General features: G+C 36.2%; 2 protein-coding genes across 7 annotated transcripts in view; one reads left to right on the top strand and one right to left on the bottom strand.

The window, feature by feature from the left end:
• pde10a (phosphodiesterase 10A) overlaps window positions 1–23,607 on the top strand; it is a 97,709-nt gene that overhangs the window by 39,896 nt on the left and 34,206 nt on the right. The gene's annotated exons all lie outside the window — the stretch shown is intronic.
• LOC111606564 overlaps window positions 11,693–23,607 on the bottom strand; it is a 14,311-nt gene continuing 2,396 nt past the window's right edge. The window contains exons 4-18 of the mRNA XM_023327408.1: window positions 23,248–23,349; window positions 23,047–23,130; window positions 22,665–22,736; window positions 22,406–22,495; window positions 21,723–21,794; window positions 21,464–21,553; window positions 20,781–20,852; window positions 20,522–20,611; window positions 19,839–19,910; window positions 16,402–16,507; window positions 15,961–16,022; window positions 13,803–15,870; window positions 13,385–13,567; window positions 13,257–13,304; window positions 11,693–12,716 (exon numbers count right to left, since the gene is read on the bottom strand). Of these exons, the coding sequence (XP_023183176.1) occupies window positions 12,472–12,716; window positions 13,257–13,304; window positions 13,385–13,567; window positions 13,803–15,870; window positions 15,961–16,022; window positions 16,402–16,507; window positions 19,839–19,910; window positions 20,522–20,611; window positions 20,781–20,852; window positions 21,464–21,553; window positions 21,723–21,794; window positions 22,406–22,495; window positions 22,665–22,736; window positions 23,047–23,130; window positions 23,248–23,349 (3,456 nt within the window). The 3' untranslated portion in view covers window positions 11,693–12,471. The remainder of the gene's footprint in view (window positions 12,717–13,256; window positions 13,305–13,384; window positions 13,568–13,802; window positions 15,871–15,960; window positions 16,023–16,401; window positions 16,508–19,838; window positions 19,911–20,521; window positions 20,612–20,780; window positions 20,853–21,463; window positions 21,554–21,722; window positions 21,795–22,405; window positions 22,496–22,664; window positions 22,737–23,046; window positions 23,131–23,247; window positions 23,350–23,607) is intronic.

Genomic DNA, 23,607 nt, shown 5'->3' with positions numbered 1-23,607 from the left:
CAACTACACAAAAGATCCCTTCAGAGGAGTTGGTATGAAATGTTTAAGTGGCTAATATTCAGTTAGCCAAAATTTTGTCTTCTGCTTCTGTTGTTATATTATTCAGACTATTTTGCAAGCGTCTATGCAGGCTTTAATAAAGATGCTTTAGTTTCTACTAAATGTCAGTACTAAGTTTGCGGTTTTCCTGGCTGATCACATTTATTGTCTTCAACGTCACAACCAAGTCGAGCAAGTTGTAGTTGCAAGTGGGAAAAGCAATGGGATTTGTTAATAGTTGTGGCTAACTGCTAGCTGAAATGTTTTTTTTTCTGTTTTATGCATTTTAAATGCAAAAGGAACATGTTCATGTGTTGAGATTTTATAGTACTATGTTTTCCTCTAACTTATTGAGAAAAACAAACATCTACTCTTCCAACTTTGATATGTTTTGTATATGTGGCAGCCATGTTGGATAGTAAGTGTAAGATGGCTTGTGACCTTTAAGGTTTCCAAGTTGGAATTCAGAATTTTTCTGCTGTTCTTTCTAATTTTTTAAATTAGAATTGGGAAAGTCCATCTTCTAAATATAAATCAAACACATTACATATATGATCACCCTTTCCTGTACCTATTTTATCCTTTTCAGGTTTATTCACAAACACTTGTCTAAATAAATGATGGTCATCAGTAACGTGGATTTTGGATGAAATCAGAGTTATATTTAAACAGCTACATTGTGCAAACGTCTATGCAGGCTTTAATAAAGATGCTTTAGTTTCTACTGGCTTCAGCAACTGGAAGTCAGTAAGACATTATCAGTTCATTTGTATCATAAAATTTAGATCCAATTCTATTCAAATATTTTCAAGTTAATTGTAATTAGTTGTTTTTTTTAAAGTTTCTATGAAAAATGTGGGAGAGTTGAAGGCAGCAGAGAAATCTGTCGAGTTCTGTGAGTCACATACTGTACATCACAATAAAAAAACATATAAGATTTGAAGAAAACAAATAAATTGTATTATACTTTGACAAAACAGCTACATGAACAGAGGAGCCGGGGCCACATTTTAGATTATTCCTTGTTACGTAAAAGAAACAAATACCCAGAGTATGTTTCACTGATTTGAAAAAGTTCATAAGCAGTATATGGTTTTCAGACAGAAAATTGTTGTGACTGCGCCTGATCTTATGTCTTACATAATACATATATAATTAGAATTTGATCAAACAAACAAGATATAACAATAGTTTGAAATATGCATAAATACAGACTTGAAAGAGGAATTTTCCTGCCTCACTTTGCATTTTCACACCAATTGTTGATGAACAGAAATAGTAAATATGTTTTTTACATTCATTAAATATGTAACAACATGCATGTGAAATCAGACATATATGATGGCGATATAAAGAAACAGCAATGATCATGCGCCAACTGCCTGCTTCATTGCGTGTGTGTGGCACAGCGCCACCAGTGGTGAGCCACAACATCTCACTGCCTTACCTCACACCTTCCTCTATTTGAACAATTGATGCATACATTTGGAGATTTTTTTTTACCATAAAGATTTTTAAATCATATAGGGAAAATAACTTTATCAAGTGGATAAATTCATTTTATTTGTTATGACAAAGTGATGTGGTTCCTCACCTGTCACTAGAACATTTCTGGATGTATCTCTAACCTTCAACTCCCCTCTCCAGTCCTTTAGGAGGTGAGAGTGTGTTGATAATTTAGAAAAAAGTCATTCTAAAGCATTTCTGATCTTTCATTTTGGCCTCATGCTTGTGTTTTGTGTTCTGTCCTCTGTGACACTATTTGAAAAGTAGCCTTGTCATGTGTTATAAGTGCACACATTCTGGAGCATCAGACCTCTGTGCTGCATGTGGGCTGCCTCACACAGACCTGAAATGACTCTTGTGTCTTTTAGCAAAGACAACATTATGGTGGAATGACTTCTCAAACCACTAGCTGCTTTTCAGCAAACCACTCCAAACTTAAGTACATCCACAGCTGCTAGCATGCACATGTACTTCTTCGTACAAATGTAATTCCATTTTTATTATCTTGGTTAGATGAGATGAAGAAAATCTCTTAAATATTATACAGCTCTAGCTAGCTCTCAGGTTGTCCTAATCAATGCTTATTTTTCCTTTATGGATGTCTTAAGTTTATTAGAATATTTTAAAGTTTGCAGATGAAATTTGCCTTTATAGTTAAAAATCTTGAAGATGCTTTTATTTTGTAGTGTTTAGAGTTAAAAGACTATACCAGCTAATCCATTTATGTCATATTTTCTAAAATTATCACAGTAGGTTCAAGCAAAGGAAGAAACTTGTTACACATTAAAATTCATAAATGCCCACGTTTTTCTCCTAAGTCACACCAAAAGGATTTTTCTCATATGTCCAAGTTGACATATTAACGCTGCATACATGCTGCGTTGATAATGTGTGTGTGTTCTGAAGCAGATTATGTGCCACATGCAACTAAACCCAACCCACAAGATGCAGGGTTGGGTGCAGTGAGGTCTGTAACACCCAGACCTCACTGCACTGAGGTGATAACGTGACGAACGTCAGAGACACTCAAATCTTCCCTTTTGTGTACATTTAAGGCAGCAATGTCTAAGATGCACACATAGTGCAAGTTATAGCTATGACAGTGTAAGTAAAGGCTAGGGGGAGAAAAATGCTCCACATTGGATTGACCGACAAAGCTTGGTTGCCAAAGAAGCCTCCATAACTTTGATATCATCTGTGTGGAAGCATTTTGATAATCTGTGGATTTAAGACACAGATCCATTGTAAAATTAGAACTAGAAATTTGTGCTGCATTAATAAAAAATATTGCTGCATTCACAAAGCAAGCGAATGTGACCCAAATTTGTTTTCCCCCCTCCATATGTGTCCCATATCCGACTTTTTAATGGCAGTTTGAATGCCCCAATTCTGATCTTTCACCCCCCCAAACACTTCCAAATGTGGTACTAAATCGACTATGTAGCCTATAGTTTTCAAAGCGTCTGTAGTTTGAACAATGGTGTTGTATTTCATCCAACTTTTACGTCACAGGCGTGAAACATGCATCATAATTCTGCACCAGAGAAAGCCAGTAAATCGAGATGTAAACAACAGCTGAAGCAAACAGTGCCGATAGTGACACCCATCGCATTACAATCCCACCTTTCCTGACTTTGACTACACATCCAAACAGACTTATCTACAAAAATTGCAGTCACTGCTACATTAAAGACTGTTGCTGTTAGCTGTTCTTTTTTTTTGCTCCCTTTGTCTTGTTTGATTTTGTCACAATACTGTCAGATCCCACTGCTCATCAATTTAAAAATCAGTCTGTAGTTGGTGGCATCCATAATTATTTCTATAAATAATAATTGAGTAGTTGGAGTTACTATACTAATATCACCTACAGTGGAAGGTTCCCTTGAAGTATTTCCAGGAGTTGTGCCTTCAAGTTTTTTGCCAAGTGGAAAATCTCTTGGCCTGAAAAACTAATTTATCTTTTTTTTTATATGTACGCAGTGTAAGAATACTGAGATGCTGCTAAAGTGGCTAAAATTGGGTTTCATTTCTAAAATATTTGGTCAGTCAAATCTTAACTGGATAATTTTGCCCTATATAATCATTTTTGAGATTTATCAGGTTTTTACCCTAATTGTGAAAACACAAAACGTCTTTAATGCTTTGTTAGCCATTCTAGAATTAGACAACAAAGAAACACTATAATCTCATTCAACAAAGAAGTCTTTTAAAAGTTACTAAGGTACGATTTTATTGTAAATTTCCGTTCACAGCTTTTCTACAAACCACTAAGTTTTCCATATAAAATGAAACTATTCTAAATTGATTTCCTGAATGAAAAATGCTCATAAATTTAAATTGTGAGTACACTGACTTTACCATTCTGGAACATTCTTAATGTGTTTTCACTCCTGAAAGTCCACATTCACACTACAAAATGGTGCTGGCAGTATAAAAAATACCAACTACGCTGTTTACAAATGTATTTTTGTCCAACTAAGAGCAGGTTCTTTAAGAATGTTGGATGTGAACAGGCAGATACCCAGACAGACTGTTACTGGTTTGGCCTTTCCTTCCAAGTCCCAGGGTGTGGTGTCAAGATAAGTGTTATGCAACAACAGCTCACTACTTGAACTCAGACCTTTATTCAGGAAGCCCAAGTCCGAGTCAGCCATAGAAACATCTGCCAACTGGACTGCAAGCACTTCTAAGCATGCTCAACACACTGATTTCTGCATGCATAATCAAACTCGCACTAAAACTTTCTTTATTTGCATTCAACTTCAGTATTAAGTTTGCGGTTTTCCTGGCTGATCACATTTACTGTCTTCAACATCACAACAAAGTTGAGCAAGTTGTAGTTGCAAGTGGGAAAAGCAATGGGATTTGTTAATAGTTGTGGCTAACTGCTAGCTGATATGTTTTTTTTCTGTTTTATGCATTTAAATGCAAAAGGAACATGTTCATGTGTTGAGATTTTATAGTACTATGTTTTCCTCCAGCTTATTGAGAAAAACAAACATCTACTCTTCCAACTTTGATATGTTTTGTATATGTGGCAGCCATGTTGGATAGTAAGTGTAAGATGGCTTGTGACCTTTAAGGTTTCCAAGTTGGAATTCAGACTTTTTCTGCTGTTCTTTCTAATTTTCTAAGTTAGAATTGGGAAAGTCCATCTTCTAAATATAAATCATATATGATCACCCTTTCCTGTACCTATTTTATCCTGTTCAGGTTAATTCCCAAACACTTGTCTAATTGAGTGTTGGTGATTAGTGACGTGGTTTTTGGATGAAATTAGAGTTATATTTAAACAGCTACATCCGAGATATGTTATCCAGATTTAAAGATGAATGTTACGTTTGCTCTTTTTTTGCTGCCATTCCTGGTGTGGACTCCTGTTCAAGAATGAGAATTGCTGCCTGTGTTCCTAAATAAAATAGAGTTTTTAGGACTTCATCAGTTGAGCTTGGTTGAATTCACCTTGATCTTACCTAATTATGAAATTAAGTAAGATTAGTGTTTTTTTCTGTGCTACAGCAATGCTGATGAGCAACGCTTCTTACAATGCACTTTTTCTTGTATCTTAGAACTTATCTAATTCTGCTAATTATCCATTAGCATAATTAGCGCAGCTAGCATTAGTAATTCTAAACAATACATGTTGTGTGAATTCCTGAGAGAATCCTGACCGACCTTATTTTCAGAAAGGTGTCAACATTTCCAAATTCACAATGCTTCATAGCAGTGTAAGGTTTGAAGTCTCAGTTTGCTGTAGCCTAAAGCCTTTTTGTATCTACTGGAGTTCAGTCCAGGTAACTGGCTTCATATAAGATCCGAAGGTGGTCAAACTAGGGCCATGTGGCAGAAGTTTCCTTTCTGTACCTAAAAGAGTCATATACGAAGAAACCAAAATCTACCAAAGTTTAGCTATCTAGTGTAGCACACTGAAAATACAACTGACACATAGAAAATAATTTACCCTCAAATAGTATCTCCCACCTTTTGTGCTTCACTTAACTTTATTTTTAACCACTCACTGATTATGAAAATGCCACAATTGAGATTTATTCCCTTACTAACAACTTCCTCACTGAAAAGTGTTGTTTACAAGACTTGGATTTGCTAAGGAATCATGTTGATTGGAAAAAGACAGGATTTTTGAGTTTTTGACAGGCCGTTAACCTGTCGTGATCATTTCAGATGAAAACTGTCCAATTCTTGTTGCGAACTGATCCTAAGCCCAACCCAGGTACACACCAAATAAACAACCATGCATGCTTGCTCACACTAATTGAGAAAGCGAATTTAGAGTCACTAATTAACATTAACAAGTGCATTATTATAGACTGTGCCAAGAAAAAGCTGTAGTGCCCAGAGAAAAGCGGCTGGATCTAAACCAGAGTCCTAAAACAAAAACAACCATGCAACCACACAAACCCATTAGATGGTTCCGATGAGAAATTAGAAATGTTTGTGTGGCCTTGATGTGGCACGCAGACATGAAGCAGAGCAGAGCAGAAACTGTTTAAATGTTTACTGTATTTTTATTTTCCCCGACCTCCCCCAACGAAGCTGGTCAGAATCCTCAAACCTCCTTCCAAAAGCTCTCAGGCAAAAAGTGGCAAACAATAATTAAGTCTAACATAGGGTCCAATTTCTAAATAGAAATACACAGTTCCACATTTCTAATGTTCAAGACTATTTTTACACTTATTTCAAGCCTGCTGTGATTTTGTCTCCTCATGAAGTTTAGTTTTTAATTTAGCTTTTCCTTAAACTTTTAAATACATTCACAACAAAGCAGTACATCTTTTACTTGAAGATACTGTGCTTAATATTTCCCACCATTGTTTAACTTTTATCATAAACATTTAAGGGGAATGACTATTATGTCCTGGTGTGTACTTTGGACAGTCCAAATTATACAGACAATTTTATGCTTGTGTAAACACAAAAAGCATTCCAAGAAATGGCAGAAAGTTCTTGGAATGCTTGGCTTTCGAATTTAGAAAATTTGAAAATGTGGCAAAAAAAATTAAAAGAACGTTTTAGATTTACAAATCAGTCCCTCCCCTCCCCTTTTTTTTAACTGTTATACTTCGCTTGTTTGTTCAACATCTGAGCATTTTTTCTTTAATACAAGTCAGAAACATTTTTTTTCTCCTTATCATGATGACGCCTTTCCCTTCTGCAGCACTGCCCAAGTGGGAAGGAAAATTTGACTGAGGTCAGAGAAAATAAAAGGAAAATCCCAGCTCAAACCAGTGACCAAGTCATGGCACCTACCACAGGAGTCTCTCCTGTGATTGAGTGAGTACATGTGGTTCCCAGTGGGGTCAACCACTCAGGAACACAGCATGCAAGACGGATCTGGCTGCACCTTTTGATTAGTCGCCACAGTTGCTGGCCCAGCACACTGACATTTACTCCTCAGCTCGTAGTGTCATTGTGGTCGCATTAGCTTGAGCCGTGGCTTAGAAGACTCTGATGAATGAGGGGAAGGATGTTGGCAGAAACTAACAGGAATAAAAGTTTTTGAAAAAAAAACATAGGTGAAGACTGGTATTAATATTTGTTTCTTCTGACCTATTGGATGTAAAATCCTAATTTCATTGGATGATTCCAGCTTCATAAGTAGAATGAACCTTTTCCTCTTGTATGTTGGAAAGGGACAAATTAAAAATAAAAAATAAAAAAAATAAAAAAATAAAAGTTAGCGTCCAAAGAGGCATTAGCAAGTTTCACCAAGTTTTTTTATGCATAGCTTAGCTGCTCCTACCCCACCGGCTGTTATACACTGACTGAAAGAAGGTTGCTCCACTTTTTTGCTCACATTTGGGAAAAAGCCATGGTGTGGAAACTGACTTATGTTTATGAGATTAACAGTTTTTAACATCTGGTTAGCATTGGAAAGCTATGAGCTAAATGTCTGTTTTTAAGCAGCTGATTGCATGTTGCCTAACTGAGCAGTTAGCCCAACTGGCTAACTAGCTTATATCAGCTTTTCTCTCCCAATGTAGTGAAATGACAAAATGATTCTTTTTAAAGCATACATAATGTAATTCTGTAAATGTGCCATTTTTACTCATGATTATCCTACTATAAACATCTTCATAAAGGCCCATCGGAAGGTCTGAAGAAACAAAAACCTTTTCATATATTTAAAAAAAAAATCAATGATTAAAACAATTAAGGTGTTCTTCCCAGAACAGGTCATAGATTTGCTATTAGGAATTACAATAATGTGATTTCAAACATTAACCAATTTGAGCCAGGGGAACAGATCTGCTTGTACCTCAGCATATCATCTCATTAGTCGGTGTTCACATTAAAAAAGGCCTTTAAGAATCATAAACTGAAAAAAAAAGGTCTGTGGATTTGAGGTGTGCCATTTCTTTAATTTTGTCAAACCCTCCTGAAAAAGTACCAGGATATATGGTACTTTCATCTTCAAGAGAAAGGATTTTTATTGTTGTATCATAACTGCATAATATTTAGAGCATCTTAATTCTGTTTAATTAAATTCTGATATGCATTTTATTAAAACATGTGACTGTTATTTTAACGTAAAGTGATTTAAGCATGAATAAATAGATAAGCAAAAAAGAATCAACACATCACATTTAAATCATGTTTCAGTCCAACACATTCAGCACAAATAGCAGCAGCCTGCAAACTGTCCAGCTGAAGATATAACTATGGGCCTACAGCTGGAGATCCATAGACCAGAAATTTGTTGCAAATCTCTAGTCTTTGGTTTTTGTCAAGTTTGGAAATGTATAACTGCATTTTTTTGCTGTTTATGTTTTTGACAGCATATTCCTATAACAAAAAGAAAAAAACTGAATTAGGGTTTTACTTTTTTACCTGTCATAAAACACAAAGTTAACGTCATTTGTTTTTGTTACTCAGTATACTTATACTGATACTGTGTGTTTGTTGCTCAGAGCTCATAACTGATTTAAGGGTCAAAAAAGAAATGAGGGCTTCATAGGCACAACTGCTTGTCTTTTTCATGTGGTTATGAGGCATTTGACTGTTTTTACTCATGTGTACCGATAGATACTTACTTTAAATGTACAAACGTTGTAATCATAAATGTACGTTACAAATTTGCGAAATTTTGTCTTGAACATTTGAAAATAGGACAGTGATACATGTCTCCCTTTCTATTTCTCTAAGTCTTCCTCTCTGTCCCCTGCAGCTACCTTCACCCCATTCACAGTGAACTTTTTTTCTGATTTATTAAGCTTAATTCTCCCGATGTGCGTCAGAGCCAGCCAGGAGTCTCGTGAGGCATTGCACACTTAAAGAGCGGTGCCTTGTGTCTGGACAGTGTCAGACTGTATCGCCCTCCTCCAACTCCTGACTCCTGTCCTACCCCCTACTCTATTCGCCTCATTCGTCTGTAGCCACAAGATCGCTAGAGCTGCATAGACCCTCACACACATTCAGTGCAGTTTGAGATGTCTTTTGCAGATCAAAATATTTCTGAGGAAATAAATCAAATCATTTTTGCTTGGAAAGATCTTGAACAGCTTTGGATTTTATGATGTTGCCTCCACAAAGTTCAATAAATTTTCTTTGGATTTTATGTGAGCAGTGCAACATTGTGCAATAGGAATAAAAAGGTTTTTATATTTTTCCCAAAGGTGACAGAAATTCTTCTTTAACTGGGCTCCACCTTAATAACACATACATTCAAGATAAGATAAAATAGACAAAGACACAATAAGTACTAATAAAGCCTGCAATCATACAAGGCAACCAAATTAAAACAGTCCTAAATGGGTAATATATCTGAAATAGTGTGATTGCATTAGGAACAAATGACTTTTTATAAATGTATTTCCTGGCCAGGGGAACTTTGTAAAGCAGGAAGGGAATGTGACTGGTTTCCTGACCAAAAAAACATTGTAGAACTCAGAGGGTTTAGAACCGAACCAGTAATCTTGCTAGACTGGTCAACGATGGCGAGATGATTTCATTTTATTTATTTTTTTCTTCATTGTGATGAAATTGTACCAGGTGGAGATATTCAATATGAGAATGAATTCAACCAATGGCCTGTAAACCAATTCCAGAACATTTTCATTAACATGGAATGCACTTATTTTCCTCAGCAGGTGTAGCTTTTTTGTAAACGTGGCCCACATGCTGGGAAAAGAGAGGCAATTGACCATTTTATGCCAAGGTATTTAAAGGACTTAACCTGCTCCACTGCCTGGCCTTGGGTGATCAAAGACTTAAGGAAACTATCTGATAATTTACCTTTGATTGTAGAGCACAACTCAGTCGTTTTGGTGACATTTAGAGCTAAAGTATCTTCAATTAAACAAGTCTGAATAAAATCCATGCTAAGAAAATCACTTTTATAATTTACTTTTAAAAAATCTTAGAGTCTTTATGGCTGGTAAGTTAAATTAAGTTAAACTAAACCTATTTCTCCTTTTTACCTCTGTTCTAAGATGCACATGCTTCAAAATAGTGTGATATGAGCTTGCTTTCTGGTCCATCATTGCTACAACTAAATGTGGTAGTATTAGCTTTGGAGCTATGATCTATTTCAATTAGTGCAATAGTAAGCGTGTGTTAGCATATTTGCAGTGGACTGAGTGAAATGGTCAAACTTTGGCTCTTCGGATGATTAAAAGCATCCCTTATTAGTTTTTTATGTGACAAATCTGTTCTTAATCTGAAGAGGTCATTGCCACCTATCGAAGTTTCCTCTTTAAAAGTCTGATCCGATAATTAAAACTTTTGTTTTGTCTGTGTCCCTCGTGCAGTTTTGCTTTACGCAAGCGCCCATACCTTTATGTCTGCAGTGCTTCACTTTACATGTGTGTGTTTGCTGTCAGGACACATGGCTTCCAGCTGCTTGTTCTGCTGTGAATCATAGCAAAGGTTGAGTCTGCACTGATACAGCTGATAAGCAGGCTTTCCGTGAGAAAGCATCATAACAACAATCAGGGCCGTCTGAACACAGCAGTCAGTATATTTATGTTATCTAACAGCACATGCAATAGGAGTGCACCTTAAATTAAAACGTTTTTAGCTCTCCCATCTGACTTGATTTTTGTTCATTGAGCAATTTTTACTTTTTTATACTACTTTTTTCTAAAATTTGACACTTCATTTATTATTAGTTAGAAACAACAATTTTTTTTCTTTGATTCTTTCAGTTTTTTTGACTGTTCTGTACTATTTCAACGAGTCTGAAATTTGGATTTTGACTTAACTAACTTAGAACTTTTTCTGGGTTTTTTTTTTCAGCAATGTTTTTGTAAATTTTCAGTAACTCTGCAATGATTGTGGTTTTTCATGATCCACTTCCAGGTGTGAGACATATGGTGCTACATTAGCCTTACCTTTCTCTACAGAGCAAATCATGGTGACTAATTTAGAGATGGGTAGTAAGTAGCCTCGAAAATATATTAAAGTTCCAGGAGTGAACGATAGAACGATACAGTAAAAAAAGAAAGGGTTTATAAAACAAGAGGTATTTTACATCTTTTAAAATTTCTGATATATTTACATTATTGCTGACCACCAGGAACAATATTAAACAACAAAAACAGAGACATGGCCATGGTTAAAAAAAGCTCTGAAGTGTTTAACTTTTAATCAGAGTAAAATCAAGTATTTTCTGCCCAACAAAAAAATACAGTTAATAGTTTTTTAGTTTTGAAATGTAACTTGTTGGGACCACTCTGTAAGGTTTTATTGTAAATTCAAATAGTAAATGTATTTAACCTTGAATCAAAAGATAAACCTCGCCTGGAAAGGCATCTGAATTAATCAACTTAGCAATTGCTGCTGTGATGTTAATTTCTGGAATCATTTTCTTTGGACAGATGAGTCTACAACTGGATTATTTAGACAACAGATCGAAACATATAGCAGCGATGAAGCATGGAGGTGGAAGTGTCATGCTTTGGGGATGCTTTGCTGAAGCAGAACCTTGTCAGCTCATTATCATAGGTAGAATCCATCATCTGTCATATCAGAGGGTGCTGGAGAAACATGTGAGAGTATTTGTAAAAATAGTAAAATTGAAGCAGAACTGGACAATACCTCCCAAAAATACCAGTAAACCCACCAAAGACTGGCATAAAATTGAGAAGTGGAATTCATGGCCTACACACACACACACACACACACACACACACACACACCTATACAGGTATATAAGGTATAGCCTGCCTTTTTCGCCAAACAGGCCCGACGGTGGTTTAGCTGGACTACCCTTTCCCAAGTAGCTAGAGCAATGGGAGGTGGCTTAAAACACTGCAAAAAATCTGAAAAAAATTTAGCTCCCTTTAGGTTTCAGATAGCAGCTACACAGCCTTTCTTTCAGCAGCCTGACAACATGGTGGCTTGTATGGACATCAGCAAATGTGGTTTATGAGAACAAAACAAAGTATTGTGAGAACTTTAAAGGGACAACTACGTCATATTTAAAAACCTGCTGATTAGCATAAATACACAACCTGACAGCACAAAGCATTAACAGAACATATTTTATTAGGTAAATATGACCAAATAATTCAATTATTTTTCTTTAAAAAATAAAAGTAAGCCTCAAATTGAAATTACCAAAAGAAAAACAATCTAATTTAAGTGCCTCAACAAAACATACACAAAAGTAAAATAAGGGTTTTAGGGTGCAGACTGTTGCCAAATATTCTGAATATAAATAAATAAGTAAAAGAATGTTAAATTAAAATTCTGCCACCTTTTCGAATAATTTTTATGCTGGACAACAGAAAAATGCCTCACCATTAGAAAAACGCTTTTCTGCCTATCAACACAAATACATTTAAACAGCCTCTAAGTCACGGGACTTTACAGATAATATTGTTTCATAGGCAACAAAAAAAAAAATGTTTTAGTAGCATGAACAAAATGGAACACTTTTGAACAAATGATTACTTCACATAAAATCTAGAGCCTTTTCTTTTGTGCCTGCCTCATAGCAGTTATTCCACGGTTTCTCACAAAGTCCCTGATATTTTGTGCTGTTCTTTGAGCCAGCACAGGACCTTCCACCAACTTGCAGTGTTTGCACTCATTTTTAGTGGCAAGTTTTCCTTTACCTATGTGAGCTTTAAAATGCCTCATAACAGCAGAAACCTCAGCACTTGACCATGGTTTTTTTGGTTGTCTTCTGGGTGCAGTAGAGGAGGTCTCTGAAGGGAAAAAAGTAAAGAGAAAAATGATTAAAACAGTTTATTAAAACAAAAAATGAAAAACATTCAAGATGGCTGCTGGCCAAGCATGTTTGTAAGTTTCTCTACTAATCAACTAACTGAGAAAGTGGACAAAAATTTGGAATACAATGCTTCAAAAATGTGAAATTACTAGAAATTGGGTGGAGAAAAAGGACAATGAGAAATGTCCAAGCAGAAACAAAAGCAATCTCCCAAATGGAGGCATGTGGACAAAAAACAAGTTGTTTCAGTTTAGTTTTATTTCATGCTTGTGCTCAATAAAGAGCTTATTTATTGTTGAACTCCGTGTCTTCCTGTCTTTGGTATGGCTCAAAGAGCCGGTCGTAACACTCTTCACTAGGTTGGCACATGTCTCAAGCAAATGGCATATAGTTTGAGGTCATCTAGACTGCATGGCCTTTAAGCATGAACTAGTTAATATGGTCAGCGCAGTAGAATTATGCTTTAACTAAATGTAGCTAGGATCAAAACACAGACTCATAAGGAAACTTGACTTGCCTTCAACAGGAGGGACAGTTTCCTCTGCTGTCGATGACACTGCTCCCACTAAGACAAACAACAAAAGTTTAAAAAACAAAAAACAGATAGACAAAAAGTTATAGCATCTTTGGATTCAAGTAACATACACAAATCATCCATATTCTTGCTTTGCTCAGGTTCCACAGGCTCCACAGGTTCCACAGGTTCCTCAGGTTCCTCAGGTTCCACAGATTCCACGGTTTCCACGGATTCCTCAGGTTCCACAGAATCGCAGTCATCCAAGTCACTTAAATCTTCCTTTTCTTCATCCTCACTTAGTTCTATTTCATCTGAAAGGCATTATTAGAATACAAATGAGTGCCATACATAAAATTATATCTAAGCATTACCAAAATGAGGCTTAAAACACATTTTGTATTTATTAGTATTTTCTAACAGAGAATCCCTACTGTAATATTTTCCAATAATAATCATTTATTTAAATCCACCAGTTTTATGAATGTTGATTATGTCAGACAAGTCCTACTAATGGAAATAAGATCACAAAAAAAATTCAGCAATAACCTTCGATTTCGATGTCATCAAGGGATTTTCCTTGCAGGGTGGATACGTGTCCTTTCTCCATGGACAAAAGAAGCTTAGAAATCTTTGCCAGTTGTGTTGTTGGCACAGGTAAGCGATAAAATTCCCTGTGGACACGAATGTCATGTCCCAGGAAGTCAGCCACCTGGTCAATTTCATTATTTTTGAGGTTGAGGACTTGTGACAATGTGGCAACATGCTTCCTGAGTTGCGTGGACCTGAGGAACTCGGGATGCTTCGCCCCACATTGGCTTCCATAAACACGCAAACAGTCTTGGCCCCTGTAGTGACTTTGAGATCTTGGTCGGGCAAAAAGAAAGATGTTTGTGGAGCAAACACCACATTGCTCTCTTTTGCTGACCAGCAGAGTCAGAGCATCCACCACATCTGGAGAAAGGAGAACCGCAACTTTTCGACCTCTTTTTCCAATTATTTCAACACGACTGAAGTAGCTACAGAGCCTTTTTTCAACCTTGGACAATCCAGCAGCAACATCTTCATGGAGCTTGGAGTCATCTCTCTGCTGGAAACCTCTGAGACGCATCTTTGAGACTTCTCCAGCTCGTCTTCGATTGAACACAATGACCTGTGCAAGAGTAACTTTTGCAAGTTCTGCATAATTCTGGGGGCTGACCTCTTCTTTCAAGTTAGAAAATGCATTTTCTCCAGATTTCTTAAGGTACCTATGAAGACTCTGAACATCTTCTGTGAATGGTAAGGTTAATGGCTTATTATATTTGGCATGACTCAGAGTGTTCAAGGCAGTATGTGACACTAACTCAGACCACTTGGATGTATGCAGCTTTTTGAAAGTGTCTGTTGACTTAATCAGTTCTTCATCTTCTGCCATGAGCGCTCGGCAATGGATAATGTCACTGATTTTCTGTAGTGTATGTCCCAGTTTTAGTGCAAGACTTGGTGTTTGGTATGAATGCTTTTCTTCATCAAAACCGCAGACAATCTTTACTGCCTGGACAACTCTTTGGAAGTTAGCAGGTTTCACAGCTTCCTCCAAGTTATGTATAGAGAATTCAGACCGTAGACATATTAACAGACGTCCAATTTCACGGAGCTTCTGTCGGATGTACTCATACTTAGTAGGGTCTTGTCCATGTCTGTTGTAGAGAGACTGGGCAAACTGAATAATGGTCAGGTCATTTCTCACAACTGTGGCTACATCATCCTGCTTCATGGGACCGAGGAGCTTCCAAACCCCACTTGAAATCTCTTGACAGAATGCAGACTCTTGAGCCATAGCAAAACCCAGTACTTTGGTTCTTCCATGTCCTTGGCTCAAATCTTCATTTTGTGGCTTACAGGGGCATCTTTGGACATGTCTCCATAGTTCCTTTCGAATGTACATACCTTGGCAGTACATACAATGTATAAATGTTCCAGTCTTTGCTTTTGGCTTTCTCTTAACTTTCAACGATCCTTTCCCACTTTGTAAAACCTCACAGTTATGTTTGAAGTTCCCCTTGTTTCTCATTTTTTCTAGAAGAACATTGCGCTCTTTCGAGTCTTCCGGAAGGGAAAAGGCATAAGCAATTTCAGCATGTGTCTTGTGGGTTTTTAAATGGCGTGAAATTTTGCTCTGTGGCCTACCACATACAAAGCAGTAGTTCTTAGCACTCAAAATATGCTGTGAGGATTCCTGTTTGTGAAGCTCCTTTTGACTTTTTGGTTTATTGTTTGAGTCTTTGGTAGACTTGGCTGGGCTGAATGTTTCGAATGTGCCATCACCCATATCATCTGTGTGAAAAGGAGGCCAGTAATTTGATGTGCAAGGTTCAACCACAGAACTTGAGTCTGGCAAGAATGAAGTGAGATCGGGTATTGTTGGGTTTCCTTGAAGTTGTCCAACTTTAGACTTGATGGGCTGAAGAGGGATGCTAACATCTGAGTCTTCATCAGCTTCTGCAGATTCTGAATTTGGTATGTAGTCAATATCAGATGCATGGTCATCATCTGACATTTCACATTCTTTGGAAGGTGATGTGTTGTTATCTGATGAGGAGTCAGCTATGGAATACTTAAACAGTTCTTTTGCCTGAAATTGGGAGTGGGAAGTGGGAAATATAATTTATGTTATAATGGAGACTTAGAAGGCAAAGCTAAAAAAACGTATGTGGATATTCACCTGAGATCCGTCATCCTTTATAATTTGTTTAAGGCAGTATGAATGCCAGACTTTTGAACAACCTGTGAAAAAATTTAAATGTAAAAAACCACAGAAGACAAGCAAAATCCAAAATCTCAAATAAACCATTACACCTTACGTTTAGATCAGATGGAATAGTTAAAAATAGATTAACAATTTTTTTTTTTCAAATGTGCAAAATTGAACATTCTGGATAAAATTTTTATGTTCTGTTTTAAATAAAGATCACGGTTAAAGGCTTTAAGGTACTTTGAAAACTTCCACTGCTTTGAAAGTCACCATGATGACATAAATTGCATTGTATTGAAAACTATGTACTCAATTCTGAAACTGTAATTTGTTCATGGTCAACAGTTCAACAAAGACATACATCCTATTAAAATTAATTAATTCACAGTACAAATTAACTAAATATCTTACCTTTGCACTGGTAGCCAACCCACTTGAATGAAGAACAAGGTCCAAAACACTGAGTACACTTCTCCAAAGAGGATACTGTTGTGCACATCAAGTGATGTTTTTGACACTACAAAGAACAAATTAAACATATATTTAAACACACACACACACACATATATATATATATACATACATATATATACAGTCATATGAAAAAGTTTGGGCAGCCCTATTAAACTTAATTATTTTTATATCTAAATATTTGGGTGTATGCAACAGCTATTTCAGTTTGATATATCTGATGGACATAAGTAATATTTCAGTATTGCATTGAGGTTTATTGTACTAACAGAAAATGTGAAGTATGCATTAAAACAGAATTTGACAGGTGCAAAAATATGGGCACTTCAACAGAAAAGTGGCATTAATATTTAGCAGATCCTCCTTTTGCAAAAATAACAGCCTCTAGTCACTTCCTGTAGCTTTTAATGAGTTCCTGGATCCTGGATGAAGGTATTTTTGACCATTCTTCTTTGCAAAACAATTCCAGTTCAGTTAAGTTTGATGGTCGCCGAGCATTTACAGCCTGCTTCAAATCATCCCACAGATGTTCAATGATATTCAGGTCTGGGGATTGGGATGGCCATTCCAGAACATTGTAATTGTTCCTCTGCATGAATGCCCGAGTAGATTTGGAGCAGTGTTTTGGATCATTGTCTTGCTGAAATATCCCAGCGCAACTTCAACTTCGTAACTGATTCTTGAACATTATTCTCAAGAATCTGTTGATATTGAGTGAAATCCATGCAACCCTCAACTTTAACAAGATCCCCATTGCTGACATTGGCCACTCAGCCCCAAAGCATGATGAAACCTCCACCACATTTTACAGTGGGTAGCAAGTGTTTTTCTTGAAACACTGTATTTTTTTTGCTGCCATGCATAACGCCATTTTTTATGACCAAACAACTTAATCTTTGTTTCTTTTTTTTATTTTATCTTTATTGATTCTCAAGAAAGTACCACTTACATAAACTTAGGTCTCTACATCACAGGATTAACTTCAACATTTGTAATAAGGTAGACATGTAGACCATTGCATAATAACAGTCAAAACAAAAATGCAACTTCACTTCCCTGAGAAAGATTATAAAGCAAGGAATAAAGAGTGTGAAAAAAGAAACCAAAAATAGAGAAAGGAATCGGGTTAGAAATGTAAAGAGCAAACCAGAAAAAAAAAGAAATACATAAACGAAAGACATAGTATAGAATAATTATGAAGTATGGCTGTCATAGGAGATTTAATCAAGTTTGGTCTCTAAAAATGAAATCAGATCTCTACCCAAATCTGCCACCACTGACAGAATTGTTCAGTCCTGTGACTGTTATTTCTTTTCCATTTTATACATGTTAAATATTATGTCGATCCAGTCGTCGAAAGTTGGTTTGTCTTGTGACAACCATTTTCTTGTAATGTTTTTCTTACTTGCTATTAATAAAATAGTCATTAAATATTTATTTCTTTTTGAAGAAATTATGTAAAATACATAAGCTTGATCTCAAAAGGAATGTTCTGCTTGAAAATATCTTGTAAGGCACTATTTATCTTTTTCCAGTAATCTTTTATGATTGGGTAGTCCCAGAAGACATGATAATGGTTTGCGTTTTGACTCGGTCATCCGTCTCCTTAATTTTTTGGTGTATGTTGATGAGTTCTGACTTAATGTCATCAAGCTGTTGTTTCATATCTTTTCGGAAATCCCGTAACTCCCCCAGGATTTGCGCTAGTGCAGTCGAGTCAGTGGAAAGCTTATTAGCATTAGCTTCGCCGAGGTGCTGATGTGTTGGTGAGCTACCTGCCGTCTTTCTTTCTTTTGCCAATTCTTTATTCGTGGTTTTCTTATTCCCGTCCCTTTTCCCCATTCTAGACCCCCTTATAGATTCCATTTTACTCATTTTTTGTTATATTTGGCAATTAATGGCGGTCAAATTAAGATTTACTGGAGGTGCAGTCAGCTCAAGCTGCCATCTCGGAAGTTGACGTCACTGGAACCCCTCAATCTTTGTTTCATCAGTCCACAGGACCTTGTTCCAAAATGAAACCGGCTTGTCCAAATGTGCTTTTGCATACCTCAAGCGACTGTTTGTGACATGCTTGCAGAAAAGGCTTCTGTCGCATCACTCTCCCATACAGCTTCTCCTTGTGCAAAGTGCGCTGAATTGTTGAACAATGCACAGTGACACCATCTGCAGCAAGATGATCCTGCAGGTCTTTGAGGTGGTCTGTGGGTTGTCTTTGATTGTTCTCACCATTCTTCTTCTCTGCCTCTCTGATATTTTTCTTGGCCTGCCACTTCTGGGCTTAACAAGAACTGTCCCTGTGGTCTTCCATTTCCTTACTATGTTCCTCACAGTGGAAACTGACAGTTTAAATCTCTGAGACAACTTTTTGTATCCTTCCCCTAAACAACTATGTTGAACAATCTTTGTATTCAGATCATTTGAGAGTTGTTTTGAGGTGCCCATGATGCCACTCTTCAGAGGAGACTCAAACAGGAGAACAACTTGCAACTGGCCACCATAAATACATATTCTCATGATTGGATACACTTGTCTATGAAGTTCAAAGCTTAATGAGGTTACCAAACCAATTTTGTGTTTCAGTAAGTCAGTGAAAAGTAGTTGGGAGTATTCAAATCAATAAAATGATAAGGGTACCCAAATTTTTGCACCTGTCAAATTCTGTTTTAATGCATATTGCACATTTTCTGTTAGTACAATAAACCTCAATTTAATACTGGAATATTAATGTTTCCATCAGTTATTAGATATATCAAACTGAAATAGCTGTTGCAAAACCCCAAATATTTAGAAATAAAATAATTAAGATTAATAAGGGTGCCCAAACGTTTTCACAGACAGACAGACAGACATATATTATTATTTATATGTATTAGCTCAGATGGAGTAGCTTTTCAATGAGTAAGCAATTTCCCCTCTGGGATCATACTATATTGGATAATAAATGAGACAAATAATTACTGAGGGTTCCAGTCATAAAAAACAACATTTTCTGCAAACTTTTAAATTGTTGAATTAAAAATATTGTGTGGTCAAGATGTAGATAAATACAAAAGACAAAATTTATATATATATATATATATATATATATTTTAACTTTGACAACATTTAAAACATTTTTCTAAGATTATATTCTGTGCCACCAAGTCAACATTTATCAGAAGTCAAAAAAATATTCTCAACCTCACAAGAACCAAAACATATGTTTTTATCTATTCAATAAAGCAAGGTCCCCATATATGAAATGGTTGACTACTTCACAGAGATATCTTCACTTAAATGATTGTGCTATGAGAGCCAACAACCATGGAAGGAAACTAGTTTTAAATCCAGCCAAAATGTTTGGTAATTTCAAAATGAAAATCCAATTTCTGTACCTGTTCTGTGTTGCCAGCTGAAGAAGTTGTACGAGGACAGTCAGGACTTTGAGTCATTTCTTTCTCCAATTCCTGTGAAAAATAAGAAAAATTTATTTTTTTCTCCACAGAAATTCTGTGATGCAGCAGAGAAAATAGTCCGATTGTAACTCAAGTGTTTTAAATCCTGGAAACACCTTAAAAGATGAACGTCATACACATTGAATGACAGCAAACTTTAACAAATATTCAAAATACTCCAATTTCACCAGCATTGACAAGATGGAAGTCTGATTCTGTTGTGAAATTAAAAGGAATTTTAGCAAAAATCTATGCATCTACTTTAACCTTTAAGAAATTAAAATATTTACTCTCCCAATATATTCTGTAATGCCAAGTCAACATTTATCAGAGGTCAAATCAATATTTACAAGGTCACAAGAACCAAAACATATGTTTTTATCAATTCAAGAACGCAAGGTCCCCATATACAATATGGTCCTCCTGTATCACATTGGGGCAGGTGACCATGAAACACACACATACACACGCTGAACTTACAAACTGAAAACCATGACATGAGACTGTCCTTACAAACCAATGTCCAGATAAACCACATGGCATTCAGGTCCACACACAGACACACTGAAGTTGAACAGGTTGGCTGAATGACATCATTTAGCTGCACCTTAAACATAAAATACCTCTGAATTGATGGGGAGTGAATCCAGGACAGGGTCTGTCTCATTTGGGACACTGGTTGTCATCTGATCCTGATCATTTTCAGCTGTGATCTGAAACAGAAAATAAATACAAGTCAACACCATACTGCCCTTGATTACTTCACAGAGATATCTTCACTTAAATGATTGTTCTATGAGAGAAAACACCCATGAAAGGAAACTAGTTTTAAATCCAGCCAAAATGTTTGGTAATTTCAAAATGAAAACCCAACTTCTGTACCTGTTCTGTGTTGCCAGCCGTAGAAGTCGTACGAGGACAGTCAGGACTTTGGGACATTTCTTCCTCCAATTCCTGTGAAAAAGAAGAAAAATTGATTTTTTTCTCCACAGAAATTCTGTGATGCAGCAGAGAAAATAGTCCGATTGTAACTCAAGTGTTTTAAATCCTGGAAACACCTTAAAAGATGAACGTTATACACATTGAATGACAGCAAACTTTAACAAATATTCAAAATACTCCAATTTCACCAGCATTGATTAGATGGAAGTCTGATTCTGTTGTGAAATTAAAAGGAATTTTAGCAAAAATCTATGCATCTACTTTAACCTTTAAGAAATTAAAATATTTACTCTCCCAATATATTCTGTAATGCCAAGTCAACATTTTTCAGAGGTCAAATCAATATTTACAAGGTCACAAGAACCAAAACATATGTTTTTATCAATTCAAGAACGCAAGGTCCCCATATACAATATGGTCCTCCTGTATCACATTGGGGCAGGTGACCATGAAACACACACATACACACGCTGAACTTACAAACTGAAAACCATGACATGAGACTGTCCTTACAAACCAATGTCCAGATAAACCACATGGCATTCAGGTCCACACACAGACACACTGAAGTTGAACAGGTTGGCTGACTGACATCATTTAGCTGCACCTTAAACATAAAATACCTCTGAATTGATGGGGAGTGAATCCAGGACAGGGTCTGTCTCATTTGGGACACTGGTTGTCATCTGATCCTGATCATTTTCAGCTCTGATCTGAAACAGAAAATAAATACAAGTCAACACCATACTGCCCTTGATTACTTCACAGAGATATCTTCACTTAAATGATTGTTCTATGAGAGAAAACACCCATGAAAGGAAACTAGTTTTAAATCCAGCCAAAATGTTTGGTAATTTCAAAATGAAAACCCAACTTCTGTACCTGTTCTGTGTTGCCAGCTGAAGAAGATGTACAAGGATAGTCAGGACTTTGAGTCATTTCTTTCTCCAATTCCTGTGAAAAAGAAGAAAAATTGATTTTTTTCTCCACAGAAATTCTGTGATGCAGCAGAGAAAATAGTCCGATTGTAACTCAAGTGTTTTAAATCCTGGAAACACCTTAAAAGATGAACGTTATACACATTGAATGACAGCAAACTTTAACAAATATTCAAAATACTCCAATTTCACCAGCATTGACAAGATTGAAGTCTGATTCTGTTGTGAAATTAAAAGAAATTTTAGCAAAAATCTATGCATCTACTTTAACCTTTTAGAAATTAAAATATTTACTCTCCCAATATATTCTGTAATGCCAAGTCAACATTTATCAGAGGTCAAATCAATATTTACAAGGTCACAAGAACCAAAACATATGTTTTTATCAATTCAAGAACGCAAGGTCCCCATATACAATATGGTCCTCCTGTATCACATTGGGGCAGGTGACCATGAAACACACACATACACACGCTGAACTTACAAACTGAAAACCATGACATGAGACTGTCCTTACAAACCAATGTCCAGATAAACCACATGGCATTCAGGTCCACACACAGACACACTGAAGTTGAACAGGTTGGCTGACTGACATCATTTAGCTGCACCTTAAACATAAAATACCTCTGAATTGATGGGGAGTGAATCCAGGACAGGGTCTGTCTCATTTGGGACACTGGTTGTCATCTGATCCTGATCATTTTCAGCTCTGATCTGAAACAGAAAATAAATACAAGTCAACACCATACTGCCCTTGATTACTTCACAGAGATATCTTCACTTAAATGATTGTTCTATGAGAGAAAACACCCATGAAAGGAAACTAGTTTTAAATCCAGCCAAAATGTTTGGTAAATTCAAAATGAAAACCCAACTTCTGTACCTGTTCTGTGTTGCCAGCCGTAGAAGTTGAATGAGTGCAGTCAGGACTTTGGGACATTTCTTCCTCCAATTCCTGTGAAAAAGATGAAAGATTGATTGATTTATCCCCACAGAAGATTTTCTGATGTAGCAGAGAAAATAATTTGGTTGTTAACCCAAGTGTTTTGAATTCTGGAAACAGTCTGCAAGACGAATGCTAATAAACATGTTGACTATTATAATTTCACCAGCACTGACCAAATTGAAGTCTGATTCTGTTAGATTAAAATCACCAAAAATAAAAATATTTTCTATAACTTTTAAGAAATTAAAATATTTACTCTCCCAATATATTCTGTGGTGCCAAGTCAACATTTATCAGAGGTCAAACCAATATTCCCAACCTTGATGGGGAGTGAATCCAGGACTGGATCTGTCTCGTTTGGGACACTGGTTATCATCTGATCCTGGTCATTTTCAGCTCTGATCTGAAACAGAAAACAAATACCAGTCAACACCATACTGCCCTACATTAATTCACAGAGATACCCTCACTTATATTCAGATTTTGTCTTAAAACTTTCAATAATATCATTTTCCCACACCTTTATTTGGTCTTTGCTTGATACCGGTCCATAGTATGAAACCAACCGTGATGTGGATGGCACCTCAACATCTTGTCCAGTTGAAGACATCCCACTGGAGTTCTGTTGAATTTGAATGTATATCAAATTTATTGTAGATGTAACAATGTTTTGAGAATACGTAAAATACTACTGTAAATACTACGATACTGTAATTATTTATTATACATTTGTGGGCAACTGGTTAATTTGCCCAGTAATGTCTTGTATAGTCAGCCATCTAGTGTTGTGAAAAGAATGGTAAAAAAAAGGAGGTTCAGGTTGTAAATCATCATTATTAGTGCATTTCTTAAATGAACATTGTCTTAAGATTCATACATT

This window comes from Xiphophorus maculatus, chromosome 22 (assembly GCF_002775205.1).
Source record: "Xiphophorus maculatus strain JP 163 A chromosome 22, X_maculatus-5.0-male, whole genome shotgun sequence".
Taxonomy (NCBI): Eukaryota; Metazoa; Chordata; class Actinopteri; order Cyprinodontiformes; family Poeciliidae; genus Xiphophorus; species Xiphophorus maculatus.
The sequence above is the reverse complement of the archived record's forward strand: the minus strand, read 5'-3'. Positions and strand labels throughout refer to the sequence as shown.